The sequence below is a fragment of the Gambusia affinis genome, linkage group LG12, assembly GCF_019740435.1.
Source record: "Gambusia affinis linkage group LG12, SWU_Gaff_1.0, whole genome shotgun sequence".
NCBI lineage: Eukaryota > Metazoa > Chordata > Actinopteri > Cyprinodontiformes > Poeciliidae > Gambusia > Gambusia affinis.
The window spans coordinates 6384588-6410096 of NC_057879.1; the positions used below are offsets into that span (position 1 = coordinate 6384588).

The window sequence follows — 25509 nt, forward strand, 5'->3', positions numbered from 1 at the left end:
GGCTCGCTACTCTTGCTTGAGTAAAATGTCTGGGTCTTCGGCCCTCGGTGAGTAACTTCACTGAAAGAACAAACACGTTTTCACCCAACAAATTCACCAGGCACAGTTTTTGTTAAAATTTTTATATGGAAAGAAATTTTCATTTGCCTGATTTGTATCTTTTTTTTAATTATTATTATTGTTGCTTATATGGATTTATGTCATATTCATGCTTAAAATATCAAAATATCCCTTTACCTTTATATGTTGGTCCACCAAATGATGCAATCTCTAAACATTAAAAGATCGATCATTTGATCAGTTACTTTGTTCTTGAGTACGGTAGACTTTTTCTTTTTTTTTTTTTTTTTTTTTTACCAAATTCTGCTTTAGTACTTTAATACTGCTAATTCCTTGGATGATTACTTTTTAACTTTTACGCCAGTAAAAGTATGTTGAAATATGTTGTTCCTGACATGGATGACTTGGGCAGCATCTTGTGCAACTTCCACTCTACTGGCGGCAGTTTCTTATGCTTTATATAAGAATGAGAAAAGTTGTATTTTATGCAATTTTCTGTTGCAGTGGATGCAAACTGACTTAATGCAATGTTTTAGATTCTAAAGAAACTTATATTAAAATGGGCTTCATTTTGGTAACTTCTCTGATCATTTTAAGCCATTGGTTGGTAAGAATCACTGTTCTCTGACAAAATCCAGGAGAGAGAGAGAAAAAAAAAGGTAAGGTGCTTTTTAGAATAAAGTTACTTTCTACGGATATACAACTGTTTAGAAATAAAACCTTTATCAACTAACATGTTAAGTTCAACTTGAATACATTGCTTAACAACCGGTTTCCAGCTGGAATGTAAGTACTTGACTTTGTGTACGTCTGTATCTCTACTGGATTTATTTTCCTTACCAAGTAGCCTTGGTTGATATTTGACAGTATATATAAAAACAGTTCATTAAAAAAACGAAACCGAATTGTCAGCTGTTTATGCCGCTACCTTTGAACAGAGACTGGGACTTCAGGAAGGCACAGCAAAGTTCAGTTTCATGTTTTTGAGCTATCCAGCTTCCAACGTTTGTGCTTTATGGACATTTGATTTGTTAGGGTAAGAAACTACATTTTCTAGTCTCATATTGGCAGCTAGTAGAGCTGACTGCACATATTGTGAAAAACTGAAATCACTTTGTACTTGCTTAAAAACGATAGTCACTTCCCGTTTGATGAATAATATTAACTCGTCGTAGCGAAGCACCGCCAGCTAAAATTGGTTTAAAAATGATAATAATATAAAAAAGAAATCGGTCTCAGAACTCTGATCAGGCTGAAGTGAGCAGATGTAAAGTAAAACATTCCTGTTCAGTACCATGTAAACAAAACGTATAGATTAGCGTTTAATCGTGAGCCTCGGTTGGCGCGGCTTGTTTGCTGTTGAAGGAAAATCAGCACTTTAAAAACCTTAAAACTTGCGCTTCATTTCAGAGACGACTCTTATGAGTTGGACAAACTGCTCAGGCATATTTACATCGTTGGTACAAACAAAGCGAAACAACATTTTAGCTCGACTTTGCTTTTTCTTTCTTTCTTTCCCTCCCCATCCATTCACCATCTTTCTGTCTGTACCTTCACTCTCCTTCATCCGTCTTCTACTGGGATAAATCAGGTGGTGAGTTACATAACTGTTATGTGAACATTATAAATATCAAGCAGATTTTCTGGTACCAGTATTTGGTGCGTGGTGATGTACGTATCTAATGGCAACCACTGCATGCAGGACTCTACACCTGTCTGTGGTGCCTTCAGTGCAGAGGTATGCATTTCCCACTGTTAGTGCACACACACGCACACACACCCACACCCACACACACACACAAGGGCACGTCTGTATTTTTTCCCCAGAGCTTCTGCAGAGTACAGTAGCCACATATTTGTGTGTTTGCCTCTCCTCGCCGCTCTGCAAACAGCAGGCCAGCTGACATCTCAGCGAGGATGGATTAGCATATCAAGCTACCGGCACAGCGCTGCGTGTCTTCTGACAGCTACCTCACCCCCACAGGGGTCGAGTGTAGCGAAGACACGGGTATCGTCTCCAGGGCCGAGCGCAGGGAGATCACAGCGGAGCGGGAAGGCGCAGGGAGCGGTTCGGGATCTCAATGAGCGCGTCTGCTTTCAAGACATGGCTGCGCGGCGGATTTACAACGCCCCGTGTTTTTATGACCCACCCCCACGCCTCCCGGCAACTTCTAACGCGGCTTTGCTCAGCTGCAGTTTATCAAGCCACCTTAGTGCAGGAATGTGTGAGAAAATTGCAAAAGAAAATGAATGCTGAAAGTTTTTTTTGCTTTTTAAAAAAAAAAATTTTATAGTCTCTCTGGCTAAAAAGGACAGATGACCGTTTCCTGTTTTCAAGGTGTAAGGAGTGCCAAAATTATTTCTGTTAGCTCAATGTGAGAATCAGCGGTGCGTCGATTGCAGTTTTCTGACTGATCGTCGATGACTGAGATTTAAAAAGCCTGACTTGTCAAGTCCGATTTTGGCCAATATCAATTTTTTGCCCAAAAGGTCACTAAATGTTGGAAAATAAAAATAAATAAAAATCCCCAATGATGCTGCCTATTCAGTGAAGTGACATTACGGAAACCCTCCCCCCCACAATCTCCACACTGAAAAAACAAAAAAATCTTACCAAGTATTTTTGGTCGCAAATATGTTGGTGCACTAGAAATAAGACAAAGCTAACTTAGAAGCAACTTTTCAGCAAGATGTTAAGAGTTTGTTTTAAGTCAATTTCTTAATTTTGTTCCACTGGCAGATAATTTCACTTACAACATGGGAACAATGTCTGCCAGTTCCACTGCTAGCGGAACCAGAACCTTTTTCATCATTATTCAGGAATTATCACCTGAAAACAAGCTCTTCTGTCTTACTTAAAAGTTACCCAGGAGTTAATTTGGCCTTATTTCAAGTGTTTTAGCATATTTGCACTAGAAATTAGACCAGAAGTACTGAGAAAGATTTTGCTTTTGCAGTGCAAACCATTTATCTTACTGTCTCCTGTAGAAGCGTCCTGCGAGTCCAAGATGCCGGACTCTTGCAGCGACCTGATGCACGAGTCTACGAGCTCCAGGCCAGTCGTCAGTTCCTCCTCTATGTCCTTCTGTCCATCTACATGTGCATAAAACAGTGAAAAGACAATAAGTGACCTGTCTTCATCTATGTTAAGATTTCTAAAGATGCAGGATTACAGAAGAACTCCTGGATTTAACCTGAGGTTACTTATTTTTCACCTAGTGTGGGTTGTAAAGCCATGAAATCCCAGGTTATGTTCCAAAAAAGGTCTTAAGGTTTTCATAACAACCAGATGTTAATTTAGTAACCGTGGGTGTGACAATAAATAACCGACTAATAATTTCAACCAAAAAAAAACTAAAGAAGATCAGACACATTTGGATAAAAACACAGAAAAGTCAAATTAATGTTTAAAACTTGTCCAAAATAGTGTAACAATACAGCAGCCTCAAAGAACTTTTCAAGTTTACAACCAGGCAACATGTTGAAGACTTCATATTTCTTTCTTTATTTTATTTTTTTGCAAACAAGGCTTCTATAAAGTAAAAAATATACATATATTTAAAAACAGGTATAGGGCATAGTTTTGAGAACGCATTCAGACAAGTGTTCATTTATAAATAGATTTTTGAAAAAATGTTTAATTCAAAATATCTTAGACCTTTCTCTCAACCAGAATTGAGGCGGTGCAATTGATTATTTTTGTTTTGTTGAAAACACCTGACATAAATGTCACAAAAACCCTTTCTTAAAAAAAAAGAAAAAAAAAAGGAAAGTCAAAGTGATTGGTTGTCACTGCAAATTCTTGACGATCATAATTACTTTTTCCCATAACTGCTACTGTTTTGGGTAGCTCTTTGTCCTTAACAAAGGTAATCACCATTTGACTATGTTAGTATTTTCTAAGGTTATCTTTGTCTGACGGTAAAATGTTGTTTGATCAGATACGTTGACGTTTGGCAAAAGACCAAAAACTGAAGAAATCTGTAAGGGGGAGGGGCGGGGCAACAGAAACTTTTCCTTAACACTGCCATCATAAATCCAGCAGGTCAAGGGTAAAAAGCTGATCATTTAGCAACAAATCTTACGGGACTGAGGTCCGCGTTGTACTGACATATGAGCCGTTTGTCTGTCAGACAGCAGCTGATGGCAGGACCAGTGTTTTCCAGTTAGAGACGGCTGCCAAGGAAGATAAAAGCTTACAAGTGAGTCTTAGCGGCAGCATTAATCTCTTACAGAGATGGAAGGAGAACGCTAATAGTAGTGGCCTTAGTGGGAGGATTTAGGAGGCCTATTTTATTGACTTCAAGTGATGCCTTTGCAGACCGAAGCCTCTGCCACTACTGGCAAAAAAAAAACAAAAAAAAAACACTTTTAGGACTGGCTGCGATGTTTCATTGAACTGAGGCTACAGATTTATTTGTAAGCAACGTGCCTTAAAGGGAGATTAAAAAATGGAGCACAGGTAGAGAAAGTTACATTAAAAATAAAGCAGTCATATACTATAATAAAATTTAAGCTGTACAGAAAGGAATTAAAATTCTAATTGGAAACAAAAGAAAATCGGCACGATACGATACAGTGAGATAAAACATACGATACGATACGATACGATAGTGAAATAATTTTTTTACCTGTTTTTAGTTGTCATTTGAAATCTTTGAACATTTCAGTGTTTGGCTTCGAGAATGCCTTTTCAACCACAACCATTTAGTTCTTTATAGATAAAAATAACACAATATTAAAACATAAGAAAAAACTAATTAGACCAGATATCCCGAGGAACTCCTCCTCCTCGAAGTGGTGCGGTGTAAAACCTGACTGACAGCATTCAAGATGGTTTTTTTATTATAAAAAAAATATTATTTTTGCACAACTAAAAGCATAAAAAGCAGCAGCAGGTGGTGGATTGTAGCTTTATTAAGCTTAATAAGTGTACAGATGATCAGAAATGTCATAACTCTATCCAAACAGATGCATTTTTTTTTCAACTTTTCAATGATTTGTGAGTGATGACACGATTACAGGTCTGATCGGAGTACAGATGGGTTTATTGTGGAACGAACCGAGTCCGTCTCTGGCTGAGTGGTCAAGCTAGAGCACAGCAGGCCGGACAGTGAAAGCCTTCACCACAAAACCTCTGGGATCGTTGTGTTAGCCACCTCTTTGTTGGCAGAGGTCACCCAGTGTGCACTCAGCTAATCAATCTGCTCTCCACATCCTATAGATCTGAGCAAGGCTGACACAGAAGCAGGAAGACTGACCCAAGTGTCAAGCATGTTTCCTTTTTTATTTTTTATTTTTCCTTTTCCAACTAAAACATTGTCAGAAAAGTGGTCAAGCTCGGTGAGGTGTTTTCATTTGACTTTTAAATGATCTGGAGGCCCATTGATTCTGTCTGCCACTTGTGTGACGCACGCTGCATGCGAATAAGGGCCGGGGACCATTTGCTGAGCTTTACTTGGCTTTTACCAGAGGTGAAATGCAGGAAGAAATGTAGGATTTGAAAACGTATATTGCAACATTTTAGATTACCTTGGTTGTTCCAGCGAAACTTCTCATCTGCGGAGCTGCAAGATACAAACAATAAAAACAAAACTGGGTTAGAAATGAGCTCAGCTTTAATTGCTATTGCACTGGATGTCAGTGTGATATCTGCACTGAAATGCTGCAGTATTTAGCTCAGGTAAGTAGCCTTTTAAAATTGCCTGTTTTCATCCAAATCTAATAGGACTACACTGAAATTTCCTAGGAATATTGTTACATTGCCAGAGTAAAGTAAATATTTAAAACCTTCTAAATTAAATTTTTTAAAGTCATGTGAAATGTGCTGCCAATTGGGAATAGCATTTAATATCATGGGCACACTTATTAAAACAATAAAGAGACTGATTAAAATTCATTTTTTTTCTTTTTTATTGAAGCATGTTTGTCTAAGAACAGTGTTGTCTTAGAAAAGGTTTCAGAGGAATGAGAACAAAAGCAGACTAAAAAATGGTAATGGTAGTGGAAAAATATCAGTAGAGGAAACTATAAATACGAGATGTGAAGGAATGTAAACATAAAACATTAAGCACTCAGCTCATAACTCTGTTGATGAATTCTTTCGGTGTCGATAACTACACGCCGTCCTGACAAAGTAAACAGTTCAACGTTGCTTTGAACCGTGTTCAATTTAAAACTTTGCCTAAATATGGAAGATATCCAATTTAAAGGGGTTTTTTTCTGGCACCAGTGGCCTTTAGTGGCCTGAAAGAAAATGATCAGCAAGGGAAGAGGGGAAGACGTACTAGAGTCCTAGAGTCTGGATTAGAACTAATGACCTCCTTAAATGGGCGAAACCATCTCTACGCCATGCAACGCACCAAAGTGTAGCTTCCAAATTTATGCTCCGCAAAAGTTAGCTGCTTGCCAGAATCATCAAATTTTAGCTTTATTGATGAAACCTCAAATGTTTACCAATGAGGGTGGTATCGGATCTACAACAACAATCTTCAGTGCCATCAGTGTGGAAGTCGTAACTGAGTCAAGGCTCAAAAAAGTAAGTATTTCCAGTATTGGTGACATTTTAAAAGGCTATTTTAAAGAAAACTGTCCTGTCAACAATGATTTCACGGGTCACAAGCGCAGGTTTTTATGCATCAAAGCTTCTAGTGGTGAAAACACATAAAAAAGGCGCCTCTTTAGCACTGGAGCTGGTTTAATAATGATGGTAGAGTCTCATCAAACTGAGAACTGAGAAAATGTCTCTAAGACAAAACGTTTTGCGCTGGGACTGGTCAAGTAAGTTAATGCGCGGATTCTTGGACAATTAGGGGATGGTTGGCATGTGAAAAGTATGAGTGTAAAAAAAATGCTCTGTTAGGTCTATGTGATGGGGAATGCCAGATGTGGTAGTCAATATGTGTTGGTTAGAACCCTTTAAGGGAAGGAAATTTTCAATAATTGAGCAGAGATTTCCTCATGATTTTGACAAATACGCCACAAAGACTTTTGGAAAATTGTGGTAAAATTGAAATTCTATTTCCTTTTTTTTTTTTTTTTAGCTACCTCTAACCCATTCCCGCTAAATCTTTCCCTGTGACAAGGGTGTAACACCTTCGAGCAAGAAATTTCAGAATTGCAACGTCGGCAGTCGTGTTTTCTCTCGTCCGTTCTGCTGCCCGACCGAAAAAGAAAGACGTAAAATGACAAACTCCATCGACTAGCCGTAAACGGAGACCAGATGCCGTTAAATCACCCCACTGATTGCCTCCGCTGCGTGTATGCAGAGTGTGACGGACTGCGGCCAGTAGCCGAGCAGCACGTGTTAATGGAGCCCCGAGCCAGCATGGCGGCCCTTCGTTTATCAGACATTGTTATAACCAGAGACGCGCCCTGACGTGTACAAACAGGCGCGCACAAGCTGTGAGGCGGACGCACGGCGCGTTACAGAAACGGCAGAACCCTAACGTCTTTTAGGACGGGAGCGTGTTTACGGCAGACCAACAGAGCCGGCTGGAAGTAGGATTATTATTGCCAGTCTGCTTTCTGCAAGGCAGCTACGCTAACTCTGCGAGAAAGGCCGTTTTCTCAGGCCGGTCCTGTCTGTTGGCTGGTGTCAAAACGTTGCCTCAGTGGTGGTGGTGAGCGCCTGTTGTTTCCCAGCAGCCGGTGGGAGACACGAGCTACGACCGAATGCAACATGAGCGCTCGCGCGGACACCTCGCTGCAAACTGTGAGGAAGGAGGCCAAATGTTGTTAACATCAAGTAGATGCATGTAGAGAGGCGGCTGAAGGTGGGGAACAAAAACAGCCCAGAGGATGTCGGATTACTGTCAGGGGAAAAAAAGGAGAAATAGGAGGAATGTGTTCACACACAGAAGGAAAGATAAGGGGAGCGGAGAGAACAGGAGGGGAAAACCTGAGAGGTTTTTTTTTTCTGGAAAAGGGAGACATGAAGAACACACAATACATCACATTAGTTACAGGTGGTTTCAATCTGGAGTAAAAGTTTCATTTCCAGGTAAAAAACACCACTTCCTTCTATTTATTATTTGGTCCGACCAACTCAGCTTCTGCATTTTCCGTGTAGTTCCACAAGCTTCAGTGTCCTCTATAGGGACCCAATGTACAACAGCACAAAAAAGTCCATAGTTGCGAAGAGCAATAAAAAGAATGCATAGATATTACAATTTTTAACAAATGAGAATCTAAAAGAGTCTGTCCTACTTCGGTATGTAGCTCCAAAGGCAACAATTTGTCAAAGAACCTCTTGCTGCACATACATCGTCTCTTCTTGCTCTTTTGTCTTTTGAAAAGCGCAGATCAGGTTCAGTCAAATCGGATGGAGAGCGTATGTAAAAATCAGGACTCAAAACTGACCCCAAATTCTGTCAGCAACATTGTTGTTGTTGTTGTTGTTGTTGTTGTTTTTTTTTATTGCCACACTTCCATCAAGACCGGACTGATGGAGTTCATGATTACAACGAGGTAAAGGTGATGATATGCATTTTATTTAGTGGTATCTGAATGGATCTTAACACAAATGCATAAAATACTTTTCAAATTTCCTTATATAGAAACATTTTTGAAAACCGTGTTAGTATGGTTTCCTTACACAATGCAGTTATTTATTACTTATGTGGAAAAGCTCAAGAGATGCAAACACTTTTGTGCGGCACAGGTGGACGGATCGATCCAGGATGTCGATAATATCGATACCGAGTCGATATCGGTATCGGATCGATACCAGCGTGCTAAAATCTAAACTTTAGTTTCAGATTCCTTTGTGAAATTTTGAAATGACACACTTTTATTTTTAATGCCAAGTTGACACTTTCAATTGACGTTTTACACAAATTTTTATAGAGCTTTGTATTAAAACTGTCATTATTGACCTAATAATGTACAGTTGAAACTTTTAATGGACTTTTAATGCAACTTTTATTGCAACTTTGCGTTGAAAGTGTCATCATTTACCGAATGACGCTTCATGACAACAGCCATAAACATTCATAAAGACTCCTTCATGTTCACGACAGGTGTTAAATCATCGTTCAGTGTAACGTCAGTCTTATGCACATCCCTTCAGTTTCTCCGCGCTGCCTTGGAGAAGATTTTGCTTCACTTTGCTCCCAAACTACTTTTTTTAGAAAAAATGTGCACAAACCATATTGATATGTGAATAAAGTATTTCGTAGAGACCTGTACCTTTAGGTTTGAACAAAATAATTCAAAGGAAAAACACAAACACACTTTAAAAGTTTTACATCTCAAACCTAAATAAAAAGTATTGAATTCATACCAGAGTGTGCAGTAGCACACCTCTTTACTGCACGGTGTCACAACATAGACCCAGATCTGAGTAAATAGGTCACCCAGAAGCTTCAGGTCTTGGAATTGAAATTCTGCTTTGTGAGTTCAAACAAAGGGAGCATGTGGGACGTCCCACGGAGGGAGATGGGGAAACCTCTACACCCTTTGGAAATCATCCAGCAAGTCAACCTGCCTCACCAAACACCAGTTTGACCCTGGAGAAAAGTCTCACCCCACTGTACACCTAATCAGTCCTCACCAGACTGAAACGACTCACTGACCTATTGGCCACAGAGACACACAGTCAGTTTTCTTTTTTCTGTTTCCTTTTTCTCTCGCTCTCTCTCTCTCCTCCCAACACCTGTGAATCTTTTTGAAGCATCAATAGAGCCTGACAGAGTCATTAGTGGAAAAACAGAGGACTAATTGACAACGTGATCAGTTCTCGTGCTGCAGGTCACTCCAACGCCGCAGCACCTCATCACTGCTAAAGATGTAGTGCAGTTTTGGGGGCAGAGTGTGTGAGTGTGCCTCTGTTTGTGTGCAAAAGGAGAAGGGCGAGTGGGGAAAGAAAACAGAAAAGACGAGAATGACACGAATTTGTTGTGGCCCTTACTGAAAACACTGACACATTGCGTAACAAACGGCACAATAATCTGAAGCGGAAAAAAAAAAAAGGGACAGCATGCTGTTAAACTGCTTGGCAACAATACTGGATTATCCTCAAAATGCCTCCAGCTGTTTTTTTCTTCACTTTTTTCCCCCCGGAGCTGAAGCGACTGACCTTGTTAAAATGGGATGATAACATTGGACAAATCTTCCCTCGAGTGTGAAAGTCACACTAAGAGAAGCTCTGTCCTCATTTCCTAAAAACTGATAAGTAAATTAGGATGAGGTAATTAACTGTTCCTGTCTGTCACTATTCACAGCCACAGTGCTCCGGCAAAGTATTTGGAGAGGACAAGCAGTTTGTTGCATGTGCTTCAACGGACTCAGGAAAACAAAACGAAAGCTTTGATTTAAATTTGTTGAAGCGCAGTAAGACGCTCCAGGGTTCAAATCTGAGTGCTGCCCTGTGATGATGAACAGGCGAACTGTCCAGGGTTTTAACCGCCTCCTGTCAGATGACCACTGGAGGAATGCGTCTTATGGAACCACACAGAGTTTATTATCCCTGGTTCACAAAGCAAGGTTTTAAGATTGCAGGCTTGTAAAACCAGCACTGTTGCCTTGCAGCAAGAAGGTCCTGGGTTCGATTCCCGACCGGGAATCTTTCTGCATGGAGTTTGCATGTTCTCCCTGTGCATGGTGGGTTCTCTCCGGGTTCCCCGGCTTCCTCCCACAGTCCAAAAACATGACTGTCAGGTTAATTGGTCTCTCTAAAATGAATGAATGAATGAATGAATGAATGGATGGATGGATGGATGGATGGATTATCGTAAGAGCCATTCTGACAATCTGGATGTTCTTAAGATTGTCAGAAGGAGAAAAATTGGCATAAAAATCTTTCAGTGTGAACTAGCCTTTAGGAATGTGGTAGAATGAGAGATTCCAATCATTGTTATCAGGCTGACAAAACTAAAGGAGCCACATGAGGCCATCATGTAAACACGCACTAAAACCAAACCCCCTGTTTATTATGTATGAACCTAAATCAGTGGTTGGTGAATCTAACAAATAACTGTGACAAAAGTGGAAAAGAAATCCTGAGACTACTTTTACAAATGCCTTTCATAAGCAACAAAAGCATGCGTCTATATCTGTGGATTCCAATTTTGGCCAGAATCAAATTTTTACCCAAACGGTTGCAGCTCACAAAATTTGGAAAGCGCGTAAAAGCCCCACCTAAATGCCACCTTTCTACAAAATGGCTCCACTAGACTGTGCCGCCTCTGGAGAAAGAGGACACGTTGACGTCAAGAAGCAAATGAGACCCCAATCAAGCATACGAGTAAGGGTAAAAAAAAAAAAAAAGAAACAGTCTCCATTACTGCCCCTGTGCACGTTTACCAACCCCAGTTAAAAGCCCCGCTTGATATTTTTCAGTAGGATAATTGAACGCGTGAAAGAGCCATTCCAAATAATGATAAACTCCCAGTCGGACACTCTGACCTGATGTTTTCAGCTCCACGAAAAAAAGGACACATTTTTATAAATTATCTTTGTGCCATTCTTATTCCATAGGTAACATTACAAATTGAACCCCTGCGCTCCGGCCTGCTCCACTGAAGGGCGACAAAAACAGGAGAGGGGTCAGAGAACGAGAGGGGAGAAATATGACACAGACACAAACAGAACAAAAGAGGCACATAAAGGTAGAGAATGATAGGAGCGGGGTGAGGGACGAGGGTAATATGATATAATAGGGAAAAAAAAGTAAACACTGCAGAGAGGCTGAATATGATGGTCGGAGAGAACAAAAGAGACGAGAGCTCTGCTGAGTCCGACGAGAGTGGCTTAAAAGAGCGAATGCCAGAGATAGCGATGAAAACCCTGTCATTTTATCCACCCAATAAACACATCCCCAACCCCCGTCCGTATAACCCATCTATTTCAATGCCTTCCATATTATCTGTTATCTGCGCTGACCACGAGGGCCGAAACTTCTTGTAGAAAGACGGCGAGAGATAACGGAGCCACCCTGAAAAGGGAAAGCGAGGCCCGTTCTGTCATCCAACGGTGGCTCAGGTTGAGTCAACAGATTCATAAGCTGAAGCACGGCCGGCTAATTTTAACGGCGGTCGTCTTGCAGAGGTTGTGTCGAAAGCAAACGCTCAGAGAAACTTCTGCTGTGAACTAAAATTGTAAATCGTTTTTGCGTGATGTTAATTTGGCACAAATCGCCGGCTGTCAGTAGCAATATTTGTAGTCGGCTCTGTCTCTTGCCTCTTTGATTCACGCCGTCACGGCTACTGATGCTGCACTTTTAAAGCATCTTCGAAGGATGCAAATAAGTCTGAATTAACATGAAAGCAAAAAGAAAAAAGTGTCGATGTTAAAAGACGAAAAGCTCAAAGCTAGTACTTTTCTTTTTATATCCCGAAAACCTCATCGACATTCACTTTTCTCACTTCCTTTGGCCATCAATTACCCCGGCTTTATACATGATGATGAATATTGGCAGCGATGTCTGCTTCTGCTGCCAGAAAACACAGTTCTGCTAACATTGAAAATGAGGTCGGTTGTCAGGCTGCGGTAGGGAAGTCCCACTTCACATTGACACGGGCCAAGGAGGGAGGAATCAACGGACCGAAGATAGGATAACCGGTACGAAAACGGTACGATGTGAGCAAAACGTTTCTTTTTAAAGAACAACAAAGTCTGGTCTGGCTACAGCAGATTAGCACAATGGAGTCGGGATAATAATGTTATAAAGGCAATGAAAGCCTGAACTGGCTCAGCACCTCTCCTTAATACAATCAACAGCTGAGAGCCCGTGTATACGTCTCCTCCTCCGGACTTTACCAAAACCTCTCTGCCTTTACAAGTCGGCCACATGTTGGCTTCCCAACAGACAGTGAGATATTTAACAGCAGTCACTCCAGCAACCTGTAAATGTCTGCTGTGTCAACTGTAATTTCACCTGTGGGGGATTGAAAAAGTTATAGAATATCATATCTTGGCTTAAAGATGTTTTGCTCAATGCCCCCATTTTGCTATTGGCTACTGATCTTAGGCAGGAGTTTGTCCTGTCTGAAATACTTACTGTCTGAAGAACCTTATACCTTCAAATAAGGTTGGCAACTCTTTGTAGATGGATCTTGTAGCCTTTCACTGGCGTATATCTAAATTCATATTTAGGACCTTCTCATACTTTGCTTGTTCTTTGCGTTCCTATGCAATTCCTCTCAATTCTAATGTCCCTTCAGTTCTCCATCTGGGCTTTCTCTCATGTAGATGGATTCCTCTCAGTTCACAACTTCAGACAAAAGAAGACGTTGTGAAGGATGACGTAGATTTAGGTTTTAGACAAAACTGCAGTCTGCCTGCAGTTTTGTCAACGTGAACGAAGCCGTTCTGTCCAGATTCCAATTGTTGAAATATCATTAACATCCATCTCGACCCGTTGAGTGACTGTCTGGCGGATTGTGTTTTTCCTTGTATGTTTTCTTTCTGAAGCATGTTTATTAACATTATTTGTAACTGCTCCAGTTAATTCGTCTAGGATAACTCACTCATTCCTAATCTCCATTAAAGAGTGATTTCGGAGCGATGCATTGCTAACAATTTCTCAGGAACAGAAATGGCTGGTGAAAAGTTTGAAGGCAACTTTGAGACTAATTCGGATTAAACACTATAATGCAAGCATTAGTGTCTCCTTAGGGTTGCTAGCAAATCTGCCCACAAGCATGCAGCTGCATATTAGACAATTATATTTAATCAAATCACTTTTCAGTCGGCGTAAGATGTGAGGACACCAATAACTGTGGAGAAATCATTTATCCTTACTGTAACATATCCTGGCAGGAATTGCATTATCATAATGCTGCACAGCTTTATTCAAACGTAGTCACCTTCATCGTGTGTCCCAGCATTTTTTACCCCCAAATGACCAAACCTGACGCTCCCCATTATTCAGCAGGCGGCATTTCTGCTGGTACATTTCCATGGTGCAGGCCATTATGCGATATTACATTTACAAAAACAGAGATAAGCCAACGCCGTTCGTAAGAAAGCTGAATATGACTGCCAAGTATCTGATAACAGCCTGCATTCTGCTACATTAAAATCCTCCACTGTGTATCTGTGTTGCTGAGGTAAAAGCTGCGGCTTGTTGTTGTTGTTGTTGCAAGCCAGCGGGTGAAGCCTGAACAGGATATGATCCCAAATGTGTGACCTTTAGAGGAGAAGAAGCTGGTGTGAGACCCAGTCTGTGCAGGTCTTACACACTTTTGACTTACAAGGCCAGTTTGCTGCAGCAAGCAGTGTGTAAATGTCACAACTATTTTTTTTTTCTTGGTCCTTTTTATCCCCGGCAATGAAATTGACAGTGTGTCTCCCATAAACGCTGGGAAAACTGCCCTATAACACAACACTAAGTAGCAAGAGTGACAAACCGGAGTCACTTCAGAGACCAACGATTCCCCCTGCAAGCAGTACTACCAGCTTTCTACACTACTAAACTCCTTTGCTCTTGCTATCCAAGAGAGGACCAGCTACTCTTTAATCGCAAACACATTCCAGTTTTAGAAGCCATCTTTGTTTTTTGTTTTTTTTTTAAACAATGCAGGGTGAGATGTTTGGGGATTTCAAGAGACAACTTAATGCAGATATTGTTTTTATTTAGCTTCTTTTAATCTTGTACTCCTTCAGATGCGGTAAACGTACGATATTACTGCACCTGTCTACACTGTTTTAATGTACATGCAATGCTAGCTGATACAGGTGACATAGCCTGGTCCCGGTCAGGGGCTCACTCTGAATTCAATAGGGAATCTTTTCAATAACATCACAAGGTATCACGATTGAAAGCAACTAAAATGGGGCCGCAATCTTCTAACTCAATTATATGATGGAGTGAAGACAAAAAGACGTCTTGTATGAGAAAAAGACTCCACTTCACCTTATTGTAGCAAAAAAAAAAAAAAAAAGCAAATGAAAGACGAAGGGTCGGTTTCTGATCAATTACTTACTATCTACTCCAATTTGCTCCAGCAGAGTTTTTCTAGCCTTAACAAAATGATTAAGTTTTCTTAAGCATTTTGAACTAGACTGGTTCAAAATGGTTAAAGTTTTGAACCATGACCAGAACCTTCCTAAATAGTTTACATATTCATCTTGTGCATGCATTGGTACTCTGCGGTCCTCTTGTAATCCTGAAAAAAAAACCGTTTTCTCCAAACTGTGTCTCTTTTTTTCCTGTTCGATGGACTCAGAACCTCTCTGGTGTGTAGCTGGAGGTCAGACAATAGACACCTGGGTGGCGTCTATTGTCTATAACAACCTCTTATTCCACCGATCTAATAATATAATCGGCAAAATAACAACTGAATCAAACAGCTTCAGAAATGGAAAGACTGAAGTTTTTTCTCCTGTGCATGCTTCATTTTCCCAGAGAAAAATGAAGTTACTCAGACATTGTGCATTATATAATAAGGTCCAGCATGGGGAGTATTAAACATTTTCCTGATGGCTGTAAGTTAATAAACTCAGACATTAGATTGTGTCTACGTTGCGGGAATTTGAGAAACGTAACTTTTTTTTTTTTCTTTTTTTAGAAAAGTAAACTCTGAATAAGTGCTCAGCACTAACTACAGGTTTATTATTAGCTGGGGAAAGAAAAAGAAATAATGAGATTTCTTGAACAAAATCCAGCTCCAATCTCAGCCAATTATTTTGGACTCACTTCAGTTTAATTTAGTTCTTGATTGTGGCCAGTAGCGTCCAGTAATAAGAGCAGAACTTAAGAACTGTCGGTCCGTTTTGCAATATAAGTGCTTCTTAAATCGTCATTAAACTTCTAACACTCCGAGCCCAAACCGCCTTTTTAACTTCTACTCAGAGCTGAGTTTGGAACGACATTTTTTCAACAATGTCAGGAACGCTTCGCATCAGTCTTTTGACATAGTTTTATGGAAATGTCAACTGCCGTCACGTTAAGGTTCAGCTGCGTCGCTAGAAAGGTAGAGGGCGACGGCTCGTTGGGGTCGAATGTCGTCACAGAGGTCGTTCTCAGGTTGCTCGGCGTCGCATGGAAGAGACAACGCCGCAAATAAAGACAGACTCATCATCCTGCAGAGGGAGATATAAGCGGAGTTTATCTCCACCCATGAAATTCCCGTTGCCGAAAGAGGCGACCAAAGCTGGGCACCGGGCATTCAGCGGGGACGGCCGGCGCGGTCCAGACTGCCTATTGTGGACCTCTAATTACCTCCTGAGCAGAAAGATGGCCGATCCCAGTGCGGCGCTGTAGCCACGCATTTTATCTTAGCCACTCAGATTAATTCTACCTAATTACGCTTTATGCGGGAACAATGGCTAAACGTTGCCGCTTTGTACAGGTGCTATCTAACTCGGCCGCATCTCATATCTCGAGAGAGGGCAGAAATGAACGGGTCGAAAATGTCAAAAGCCTCCAGAGACGGCTGAGCAGAATGAGTCAGAGTAGCCGGGCGGTGAGTAATGCGTGGCAGAATGACATAATCGGACAGGGTGAAATTGTTCAACTCAAGGTGGGCTGGAGTATGACCTTCTAGTGTGGCCTTGAGTTATGCACTGGATTTAAGAGCTAAAGACGAACTGAGACAGGAATTAAAGCCAAGGGTTCCTGCTTATGGCTTCTGATTTATAATAACAGCCTCTGAACTTAAGGAAAGAAGCAAAATCTTAAAAGAAAACCTAACCCTTAATTATACTGCTTCTTTTCAGGGCTGTAAAATACCCCAGCAACAATAAAGTTTCATCACTGGTGCCACAAATAACGAGATTCCCTAGAAATTTCTTTAAAATAAGTGAAATATTTGCCCATATTTACAGTCATATAAATAGCTATGAAATTTAAAATTTATGTAAATGTGACCATCAAGATGAGAATGTTAGGAAACACCAGAAAAAAAATCTTTAAAGTTGCACCTTTTTAAAAAAAAATAAATAAAAAATGTGAATAAAGACATGGATTGTGCTGCACCCATTCAAATCAAGCAGTTTGTCCTTGACAAATTACAAACTCCTGATTATTAGGAGGCTACTTGTTTGCAACTTTGTGCCAATTTTCACTAATCATGACAGAATGCTTTGATCACACTTCTATTAAAATTAGGTGGCTGCACCTGTAACACGGATCAGCAGAGTTCCAGGATGAACCGAACACATAAACTTAAAAGTACTGTAGAGGTTAGAGATGCACGTCAAAGGGTGACAAAATTCTAGGTCTGGGGTCTCAAACTCCAGTCCTGGAGGGCCGCTGTCCTGCAACGTTTAGATGTGCCTCTGCTGCATCACCTGAATAGAATAATTAAGGCTCCGGAGAACTGATCTACACAAAGTGTAACCCGCTAAAGATAGTTTTAGCTGTCGATATTACTTTCTTTTGGGGTTTGCTTAAAACGGTAGAAACCTGTTTTATGAGAGTCATTTCTCATTGCCCCCTGCATCAAATATATCAAGGTTGGAGGAAAATGTAACAGCTATAACTTCAGGTAACCCCTTAGCTGTTATAATGACTCCGGTTTCCACGTGGAGCCATTGATTTACATTTAAGTGTTTTTTGGGGGGGTCACAGTTAAGGGTTAAAATCTATCTCCAGATAGAAACTTTAAAAAAAAAAAAAAAAAAAAAAATCCACATAATTCAGATGAGTGCCACTCTAATTCTTGAGCGGTACTGTTATTTATTGTTTTGTTTTGTTTGTTTGTTTTTTTTTTTACATATTTTTGCAAGAATTCAGTTTTAATTTTCCCCCCAAATGCTGAAATTTGCTTATTTCCCCAACGGGTCTCCTACATACAACCATTTTGCTTCCTGGTTCAGTGAAGTCCTTCCTGTTCATTTGAGTTTGTACACTGCAAAAACACAAAATCCTTCCTAGTAATTTTGATCTAATAGTGCAAATATGTTAGTCCATTTGAAATAAGACAAAACTAACTTACAGGTAACTTTTCAGCAAGATATAGGGGATTGCTTTAAGTCAGTATTTCCTTAATATTGATTAAAAAGTACTTGTTCTATTGGCTGATTATTTCATTTATAGTATGGGAAAAATGTCTTGTTATAAGTGAAATAATCTGCCAATTGAACCAGCACTTTTTCATCAATATTAAGGAATTATTGACTTAAAACAACCTCTTATATCTTGCTGAAAATATAGGATTTTGCTTCATTTCAAATGTACTAAAATATTTTTGCACTATCAACTAAACCAAAAATACTCGGTGAGATTTACCCGCAGCGCACGCAGACGCATTTCTACCGAGACACAGGAGAAGCGGGAAAGGAACAGATTACGCCCCCATTTAGGCGCAAGGTAATAAAATAATGCTGCATTCCGGCACTGCAGCGGCAGATTAGGACAGAGGCGGGACAGTGAAGGTGACGGGAGATATCCATCTCGCCTGCTTCTGATGCACGGCCACTGAGGTGAGGAGGAGGAGTGGAGCTCCATTTCTCCCTCCACCACCCCTCCTCCCCCACACACACACACCCGGGGAGGAGGGAGAGAAACACGAGACCCTTTGAAGCAAGTGATTAAAGCGCAGCAGGATGAGGCGCAGCTCGCCATTTCTGCTAGGCCGTCCACATGCCCCAAACAAATGGCTGCGGGGAGAAAAGGAGGAGGAGGTAGAGAGAGAAGCAGAAGTCTCCCACGACCCACTAAATTGGTCAAACTGAGTACCTAGTCTGCCAGTGTGGAAGGCAGCCATTTTGACTCGGGGCCAGCAGTTAAATGAGGGACGAGGAGAGAGTCATGTTGGTTCTCAGTGTGAGATCAGCCGGTATTTCCAGAACCTCTCAGTGATCCGCCCAGAAATGATGGTGCAAGGATTCCTGCATGCAATTGAGTTCAAGCAAAACTCACAGTGAGGAAAGTAGTTTCCAAAAATACAAACACATAAGAACATTAAATTACTAATCGAATAAATAATGACTGAACTGGAGGTAAAATATAGTACGTCGGATTTTTTTTAATATAGACCTAAAAACATAAAGTAGTGCATGATTGAGAGGAGGAGGTAAAATGACAAATTGTTTTTTTGTTAGTACACAGAAATAATGGAAAGCATAGTGTGTGCATTTTTATTTAACACACTGCACCCCTAAAACATGTCCAGTATTTCAGCAGCATTAAAATGGTTCAGATCAAAACGTTTCCATGTGTCAGAACGGCCTAGTCAAAGTGGAAACGTAAGTCCAAGTCAGAAATGATGACAAACTTTAAAAAAACAAAATCATGTTCCCAACCACTTCATCCAGTATGAGAAGAAAAATGAACACTATTTTTCAGTCTGTAGATGTGCAAAGTTTGTAGAGACACAACAAAACATTTGCTGCTGAAACTGCAACAAAAAAAGAGCCTAAAAAGTCGTAACGCAATGGATGAATGTAAATGCTACTTTTTAAGATATTTGCTATAAAAAAAACCCCCAAGTATCTTTTTCTTTTTACTTTAAAGTTACGTGCAACTTTCTGCTGGCGCATCACCTAAAATCCCAGTACAACAGATGGAAAGCGACGGCTGCAAAACTAACAAAATGTGAAAACGACACTGGTTGTTTCAGTGAAGAAAATATCATTGAGGTTTGGCTGCAAAACAGCTGTGTCACACTGGTAAGAGAACATCTGAAAAAGAATCTACCAGAAGAAATTATACATTTCCAGACCAACTATCAAGTCTTTTTTTTCCTTTTTTTTTTTACCCTTCTGGGATCTGAACGAGATCTTCCAGTTATCTGTGTTCGAAATACAGAGCCCGACTTAAGCTATAAATAAGTACAACTGTCAATAGACAAAAAAATAAAAAATAAAAAATTGCCCCTTTGGGATAGCTGTTCAGAAGCCACTTATTAAAGAGACAGCAGAGGCTTTCTCTCTGCACGAACTGAAGATTTGTCTTATAATGGGATGAGCGTGTCAGCTTTGTTCACAGAACGCATTCTGACATGCTCTCATCTGCTGCTCTTCCAAAACAAAAGAGAAGAAGAACGCCATGAGTGACGACGATGCTGCGGCGGTGAAGAACCTCCTCTTCCAGAGAATCTATCACAACTCATCGCTCCACTGGAAAAGCAACGTCTGACCTTTTTTTTGTGTTTTTCTCTCGTAGCAGGACTTCTGATTTTATGCAAATAAAATACACTGAGCACCGAAAAGGTTTTACATGTTATGAACTGAATTCACTCACAGTGGATTCAGAGACAGTTTTTGTTCTGCTGAACTGTTCTGTGCCATTTTCCACTGTGGCACAATGTAAAATGGCAAAAATCACAATCACCATGGACACATCTTTTTTTCTTTATTTTGAAAGAGAATATGTTTCTTATATTGTGTCACACATTCCCCTTTTTACATATCAGTATTTGGGTAGTTGGACAGATGCTAATAGCTCTAAATGCTCATTGTTGGTCACTGGTGTGATGAAGTGATGTTGTTCTGATGAAGTAGGTCCAACCTGGACAAACTTTTGGTTGGAATCATATCACAAATTGTTACCGATTCCCTTGTTTCCAATAAAAAGTAGAGGGTATTAATGTGGTTTTGCCCGTTTCAAAATATGCTGTTTGACGCAAACTAGTTTATTATTATTTATTTTGTTTCGGCCACTTTCTAATGATGAGTAGTCATGAGCCAGTTAAGTTCTTGTGTATTTATCACACACAAACACACAAAAAAAATCTAACGTTTCTCATGTCATGCCTGTTTCTCTTGCAGCTTGTTTATGTTTGGGTCTTATGCAGACTATTTCTTTGTGTTTCCACACTTTCCCGTCAGACGGACAAGCTGAAGCTCTGACCGTCTTCTCTCTGGCTGGAAAGATGTCGGATGAATTTTGCTGGCCTCGGACGCGGCCCGCTGTACGCCGGCTGCCGTTCGTTTGCTTTCACGCTCCGTCTATAGTTTCCGGCAAAGCAACTTTGTTGAAATGGTAAAACTGCCAGTGATAAAGGTAGCACAGATTGGACTGAAAGGTAGTGGGGGCTGTAAACACCACAGAAAAGGTTGTTCGCAAGTTCTGATGAATCTAACGGGAAACATCAAAAAGCTGTAACACTACTTGCTTAAATTATTACAGAAAAGCTGGAAACAGGTGCAGTGGCAACAAAAAGAGAATTTCCAAATGTTGGCATGGAAAAAAAAGATCAGCGAATAACGTAAAAAAAAAATAAAAAATCTCTTAATATAAACGAATAAATAAATGATGCATATTCCAAACAAACAAACCTAAATCTTGCATTTAAGCTGGCGTGTTGCAGACGAGGCTTCTTTCAAGTCACCGTAAATACGTAACTACGTTTGGCAGCATTTATGTGCATTTATGAAGAAGATTGCACTAAATGCAATCTTCTTTGGTGTGTGTGTTCATGTGTGTGTAGAGACTAAGGAGGGAGGATTTTTTTTATTTTCTTTTTAGAGCTTAGCTGTGACAGCCCTGTCTCTGTTCTGCTGACAGATCAATAATACAGTCACCACTGACTGTGAACACCAGGAGCCGGTTAGCACAAGAAACACACACACACCCAGTCGTGTTTTCATGACTTGTGGGGACTTCACATTGACTTCCATTAATTTCTACAACCTAACCCTTACCATTTCCTAACTCTAACCATTACATACCTAAACAATAACCCAAAAACAACAATTTCCCTCATGGGGAACAAGAAAATGTCCCCACAAGGAGCAATGGTCCCCATAAGCCCACATTGTAGACTGAAATAGGTTCCCATTAGGATATAAAAACCTGCCACACACACACACACACACACATAGCTGAGTGTGTCAGATGGGGTTTGTCTGTGACTATGGAGGACATTAGTCTTATTAAGAGCGTCTGGGCTCCAAGTGACTCGTGCTAAATTAGCGCATGTTTGTGAGTGTTAGCGCAGCAGCAGGTGAAGGGGGGCTTATAACAGGAGACTGGACCCCCACCGACACCCCCAGCTTGTCTCGTTTCCCCCTTTCAATCTTTTTTCTCTGTTCTCATCCTGACGTCCCCGTTGTCTTCCTTCTTTTTTTGCATCAGCGAGCATCTCACATGTGAAAGTCTGCATCTTGTTATTTCGCACAGACACAACAGACATTTTAGTTTCACAGATACAAAAGCAAAAAAGTTTTACCTCGTCATGTTTTACGCGATAAAAAGCACCCAGCTGTATAACGAGTGTCAAACGAGATGGCCTGTAGGATAAATTGCCCCTCAAGAGGCGAAATTTTTTTATGTTTTATTCCTTCCTTTGGTAATTAGGGCTAGATGATGCGGCTTAAAAATGTCACATTGTTTAAGCCATAATTTAATTTCTGATTTTTTTTTTCCTGAAGAAATAGAAATGGCAGAATGTCAACCATTTCTTCTGAAAGTTGACATAAATTCAAGGTCAAAATAAATAGAAGCCGTAAAATAAAAATGGTAGTTAACATCATTCAGATTTCCTATCAGATTCGAGTCAAGACTCCAGCTGGGCTGCTGTGAAATATTAATATTGCTCCCAGTCAAGAAAACAAAACAAAACATGATAAGATTGAAATATGACTTTAACCCTAAATCTGGTATGATTCATTTTGGAATAATGACTCAGTTTGGGCTTAACCAATTGGAAAGCATGAAATTTAAAGTGAAATTTCTTTGAGTCTTGTTTGATATGTACTGTACAGTATTTTTAATAACTGTTGAAGGTGACATAGTAACTTGATTGTACTGTAAAATGCCACTATATGCCTGAGGAATACATAATAATTCTTCTTTAACAGTTTTTTTAGACAAAAATGTTAAAATGTACAAAAACAGGTAAGGAGTTAGATGTTAATCACAATTATCTACTACCAGATGATGCAAGAAGAGGGACGTTTCCTAAAGATTATTAAGATTTTAACTCTTCCACGTCCCCATTTGTAATATTTTTAAACGTTTATGTCAATATTGGTGATTTGTTTGGGAACTACATGGCACAGTTTAACACACGAGAGTCGAACATTAAGGTCCTACTAGAGCCGTTCTCTGACAAGCAAGTGCTGGAGCGCTTAGCAAAGCTGCGGAGCGATTCACAGATCTGTGAGTCGGAGCTGGCAGCCGACGGGCCTGACAGCTTCTGGGTAATAGGCCCTCGCTGGGAGCGGCTAGACGGGTCACACTTTACCGGCAGACGACTCGTGGTGGGACTCGCCGGGCGCTGCGCTCGTGGCCAGCTCATACACTCGCAGAAACACGCACACTTTCCACCCAGCAAACAGCCAGACAGGCAAGCACAACCGCGTGAATCTGATTAGCAGACAAGCGATTCAGATGGCGATGATGAGGCGTCGCAATGCTCGCTGAACTAGAGCCAATCCACCAAACTGAATGTTATTTATTTAAAACGAAACAAAAAAATCATTAAGCAAAAGATTTCTTTTTTTAACGTGTTTCATTTGCATTTACCTATTTTGCTGGACTTTTATTAAATGTTGGACAGAATTTCAGGAAGTGTTTGTTTTCATTTCCTCCTACTTTTACATAAGTAGGTAAATAAAGGTTTTAGCTTCAAAACTGAAGCTGAAAACATGACTGGAAGAAATCCATACACCTGCGTCTGGACCTGAAGGACTGCGTGTGGTCTGAAAAGACTTCAACGCAAAATGACGTTAAACGCAAAAACCTTAAAGCAGAGGTCGATTATATAGCCAAATTCCCAACTTTCCACATCTAACAGAGCAATGTTCAATTCATCAACTAAAAGTTTTAATAGCATAGGCACCACTGCAAATCTCCCAAGACTTGGTAATTCATCCATGCTGAAAAAGCTAGCTAGGGTTAGCATCATTCATAGAAGCAGCCATTTTCGCAGAGATGCATGTGAAAGACCTGACTACAGCATAACCATCAGCTGAGGACTTCACAAATCTGGTCTTTATGGAAGAGTTATAAGAGAATATTAGACATTGGAGAGAGAAAATCTAAAAGAAATTCCCCAACGCCGCCAGGCAAATGAGAGCAGAAAGAAATCACTGAAGGAACATTTAAATGAAAAGCAAAGGCAACACTGATCGCATGGAAGCAGCCCATCCTCCGTCGTTTTCATTACATTGTTTTTTTTTTATCACGGAAAACAGCCGAAGCGCTTGGAAATGCCACACGGGCTGTTGTATTTTCTCATAGCGTTGGTCATATCATATTTACGGTGCCTCGGTCCGCGCACTTGTGCCTTTTCTGCGTTTGGAAACAGGAGCTGTCGCTCCATCGAAGAAAAAAAAAAAAAAAAGCAATAAGAGTGCCAAATTTATCAAACCAACACCAACGTGCCCCGCTAGCCAGAGGAGTTCCACAAACGCTGATGTCATTACAGATTAACTGGATTTAGACGGAATCGACTCTCCAGTTCACCGGGTAGCGCAGTGCTTAATTAGTTTTGGGGGAAAGAGAGTGGATTCATTTGGTCATGTTTGGCAATTTAGAGACTGAGACGTCGAGGAGATGAGCTTTTGAGTGAAAATGATACGATCTCATTTGTACCAGTTGTAAAGATGGACACAACCTGACAAAAAAAAAGAAAAGAAAAAAAAGATCAGGGCCTTTCAGGGGGAACAGAGCCAAAAAATATGGTGATGATTAAAACAAAACAAACAAAAAGAAAACTAAAAATCTGTAAAGGGTGGCACCTGTTTGAGTTCAGTCTGCTTGAGTCAATATTTTGTAAATATTGTCTCAAGCAGACTGAACTCAAACTTTGTTTTGATCCAATACCTTCAGCAATGGTTCTGTGCTGCGTCTACAAGATTTGCAGTGTTTGCCTAATATTCTGCAGCTCTGCACTTTGACTGAGCCATTCAATCCCACTGTCTGGACCAGAGGTCTGCAACCTTTACAACCTGAAGAGCCAATTTGATGAAAAGACATCCGAATAAGCCAAACGTCACCTGAATTTTGGAAAACAGACAACATCCCACATTCTTAAGAGGTGGGGTTATTTAGACCCCACAAGATTTTCACTCTATTTTTCGCGGTCTGACTCCCAGTGCTCTTTTAGGAGTTTTTTTTAAAAGTGTGTGTCGTTTTGGGAATTGACGGTCCGGCAACCCCTCTGCTTCTCTGCTGTCTGACTGTGCCATTTGCCACAGAAGGGTTAAAGAACCAGTGTTTTATTCCTATTTGGATCATTTAAAATACAGATGACCATATGAGAGGATGGATTTCTTTTGATAAACCACATAAATTTTAGCCCGATGAAACAGATCTAAAAACATGTGGTAGGTCATTCATTGTGAAAATTCACTGCAAATGTTGCAGCGGAAAAAATAAAAAATGATTAAAACTTGTTATTATCACTGTATTTAAAAACATAAACTGGTTCCTTCTAATTTTTAAGTTTTTAAGAGATATAGTGGAAGGTCTGGAGTGCCTCTTTCGGTTGCAGACCTCTGAACTATGGGACAATTTCTGAACGAAGGTCTAGCCCCATTTTCAGTTCTTCAAGTGCTTCTAATAAGTTTTATTTCAAGACTGCTCTGCATCTCTTTAGCGCCATCCAACCT

General features: G+C 40.3%; 1 protein-coding gene across 18 annotated transcripts in view; it reads right to left on the reverse strand.

The window, feature by feature from the left end:
* ctnnd2b (catenin (cadherin-associated protein), delta 2b) overlaps positions 1-25509 on the reverse strand; it is a 185682-nt gene that overhangs the window by 69890 nt on the left and 90283 nt on the right. For all 18 annotated transcript variants that reach the window (XM_044134898.1, XM_044134908.1, XM_044134912.1 and 15 more), the window contains 2 exons: positions 5593-5627; positions 3037-3153 (listed from right to left, as the gene is read on the reverse strand). In XM_044134898.1, coding sequence (XP_043990833.1) covers positions 3037-3153; positions 5593-5627 — 152 coding nt within the window. The remainder of the gene's footprint in view (positions 1-3036; positions 3154-5592; positions 5628-25509) is intronic.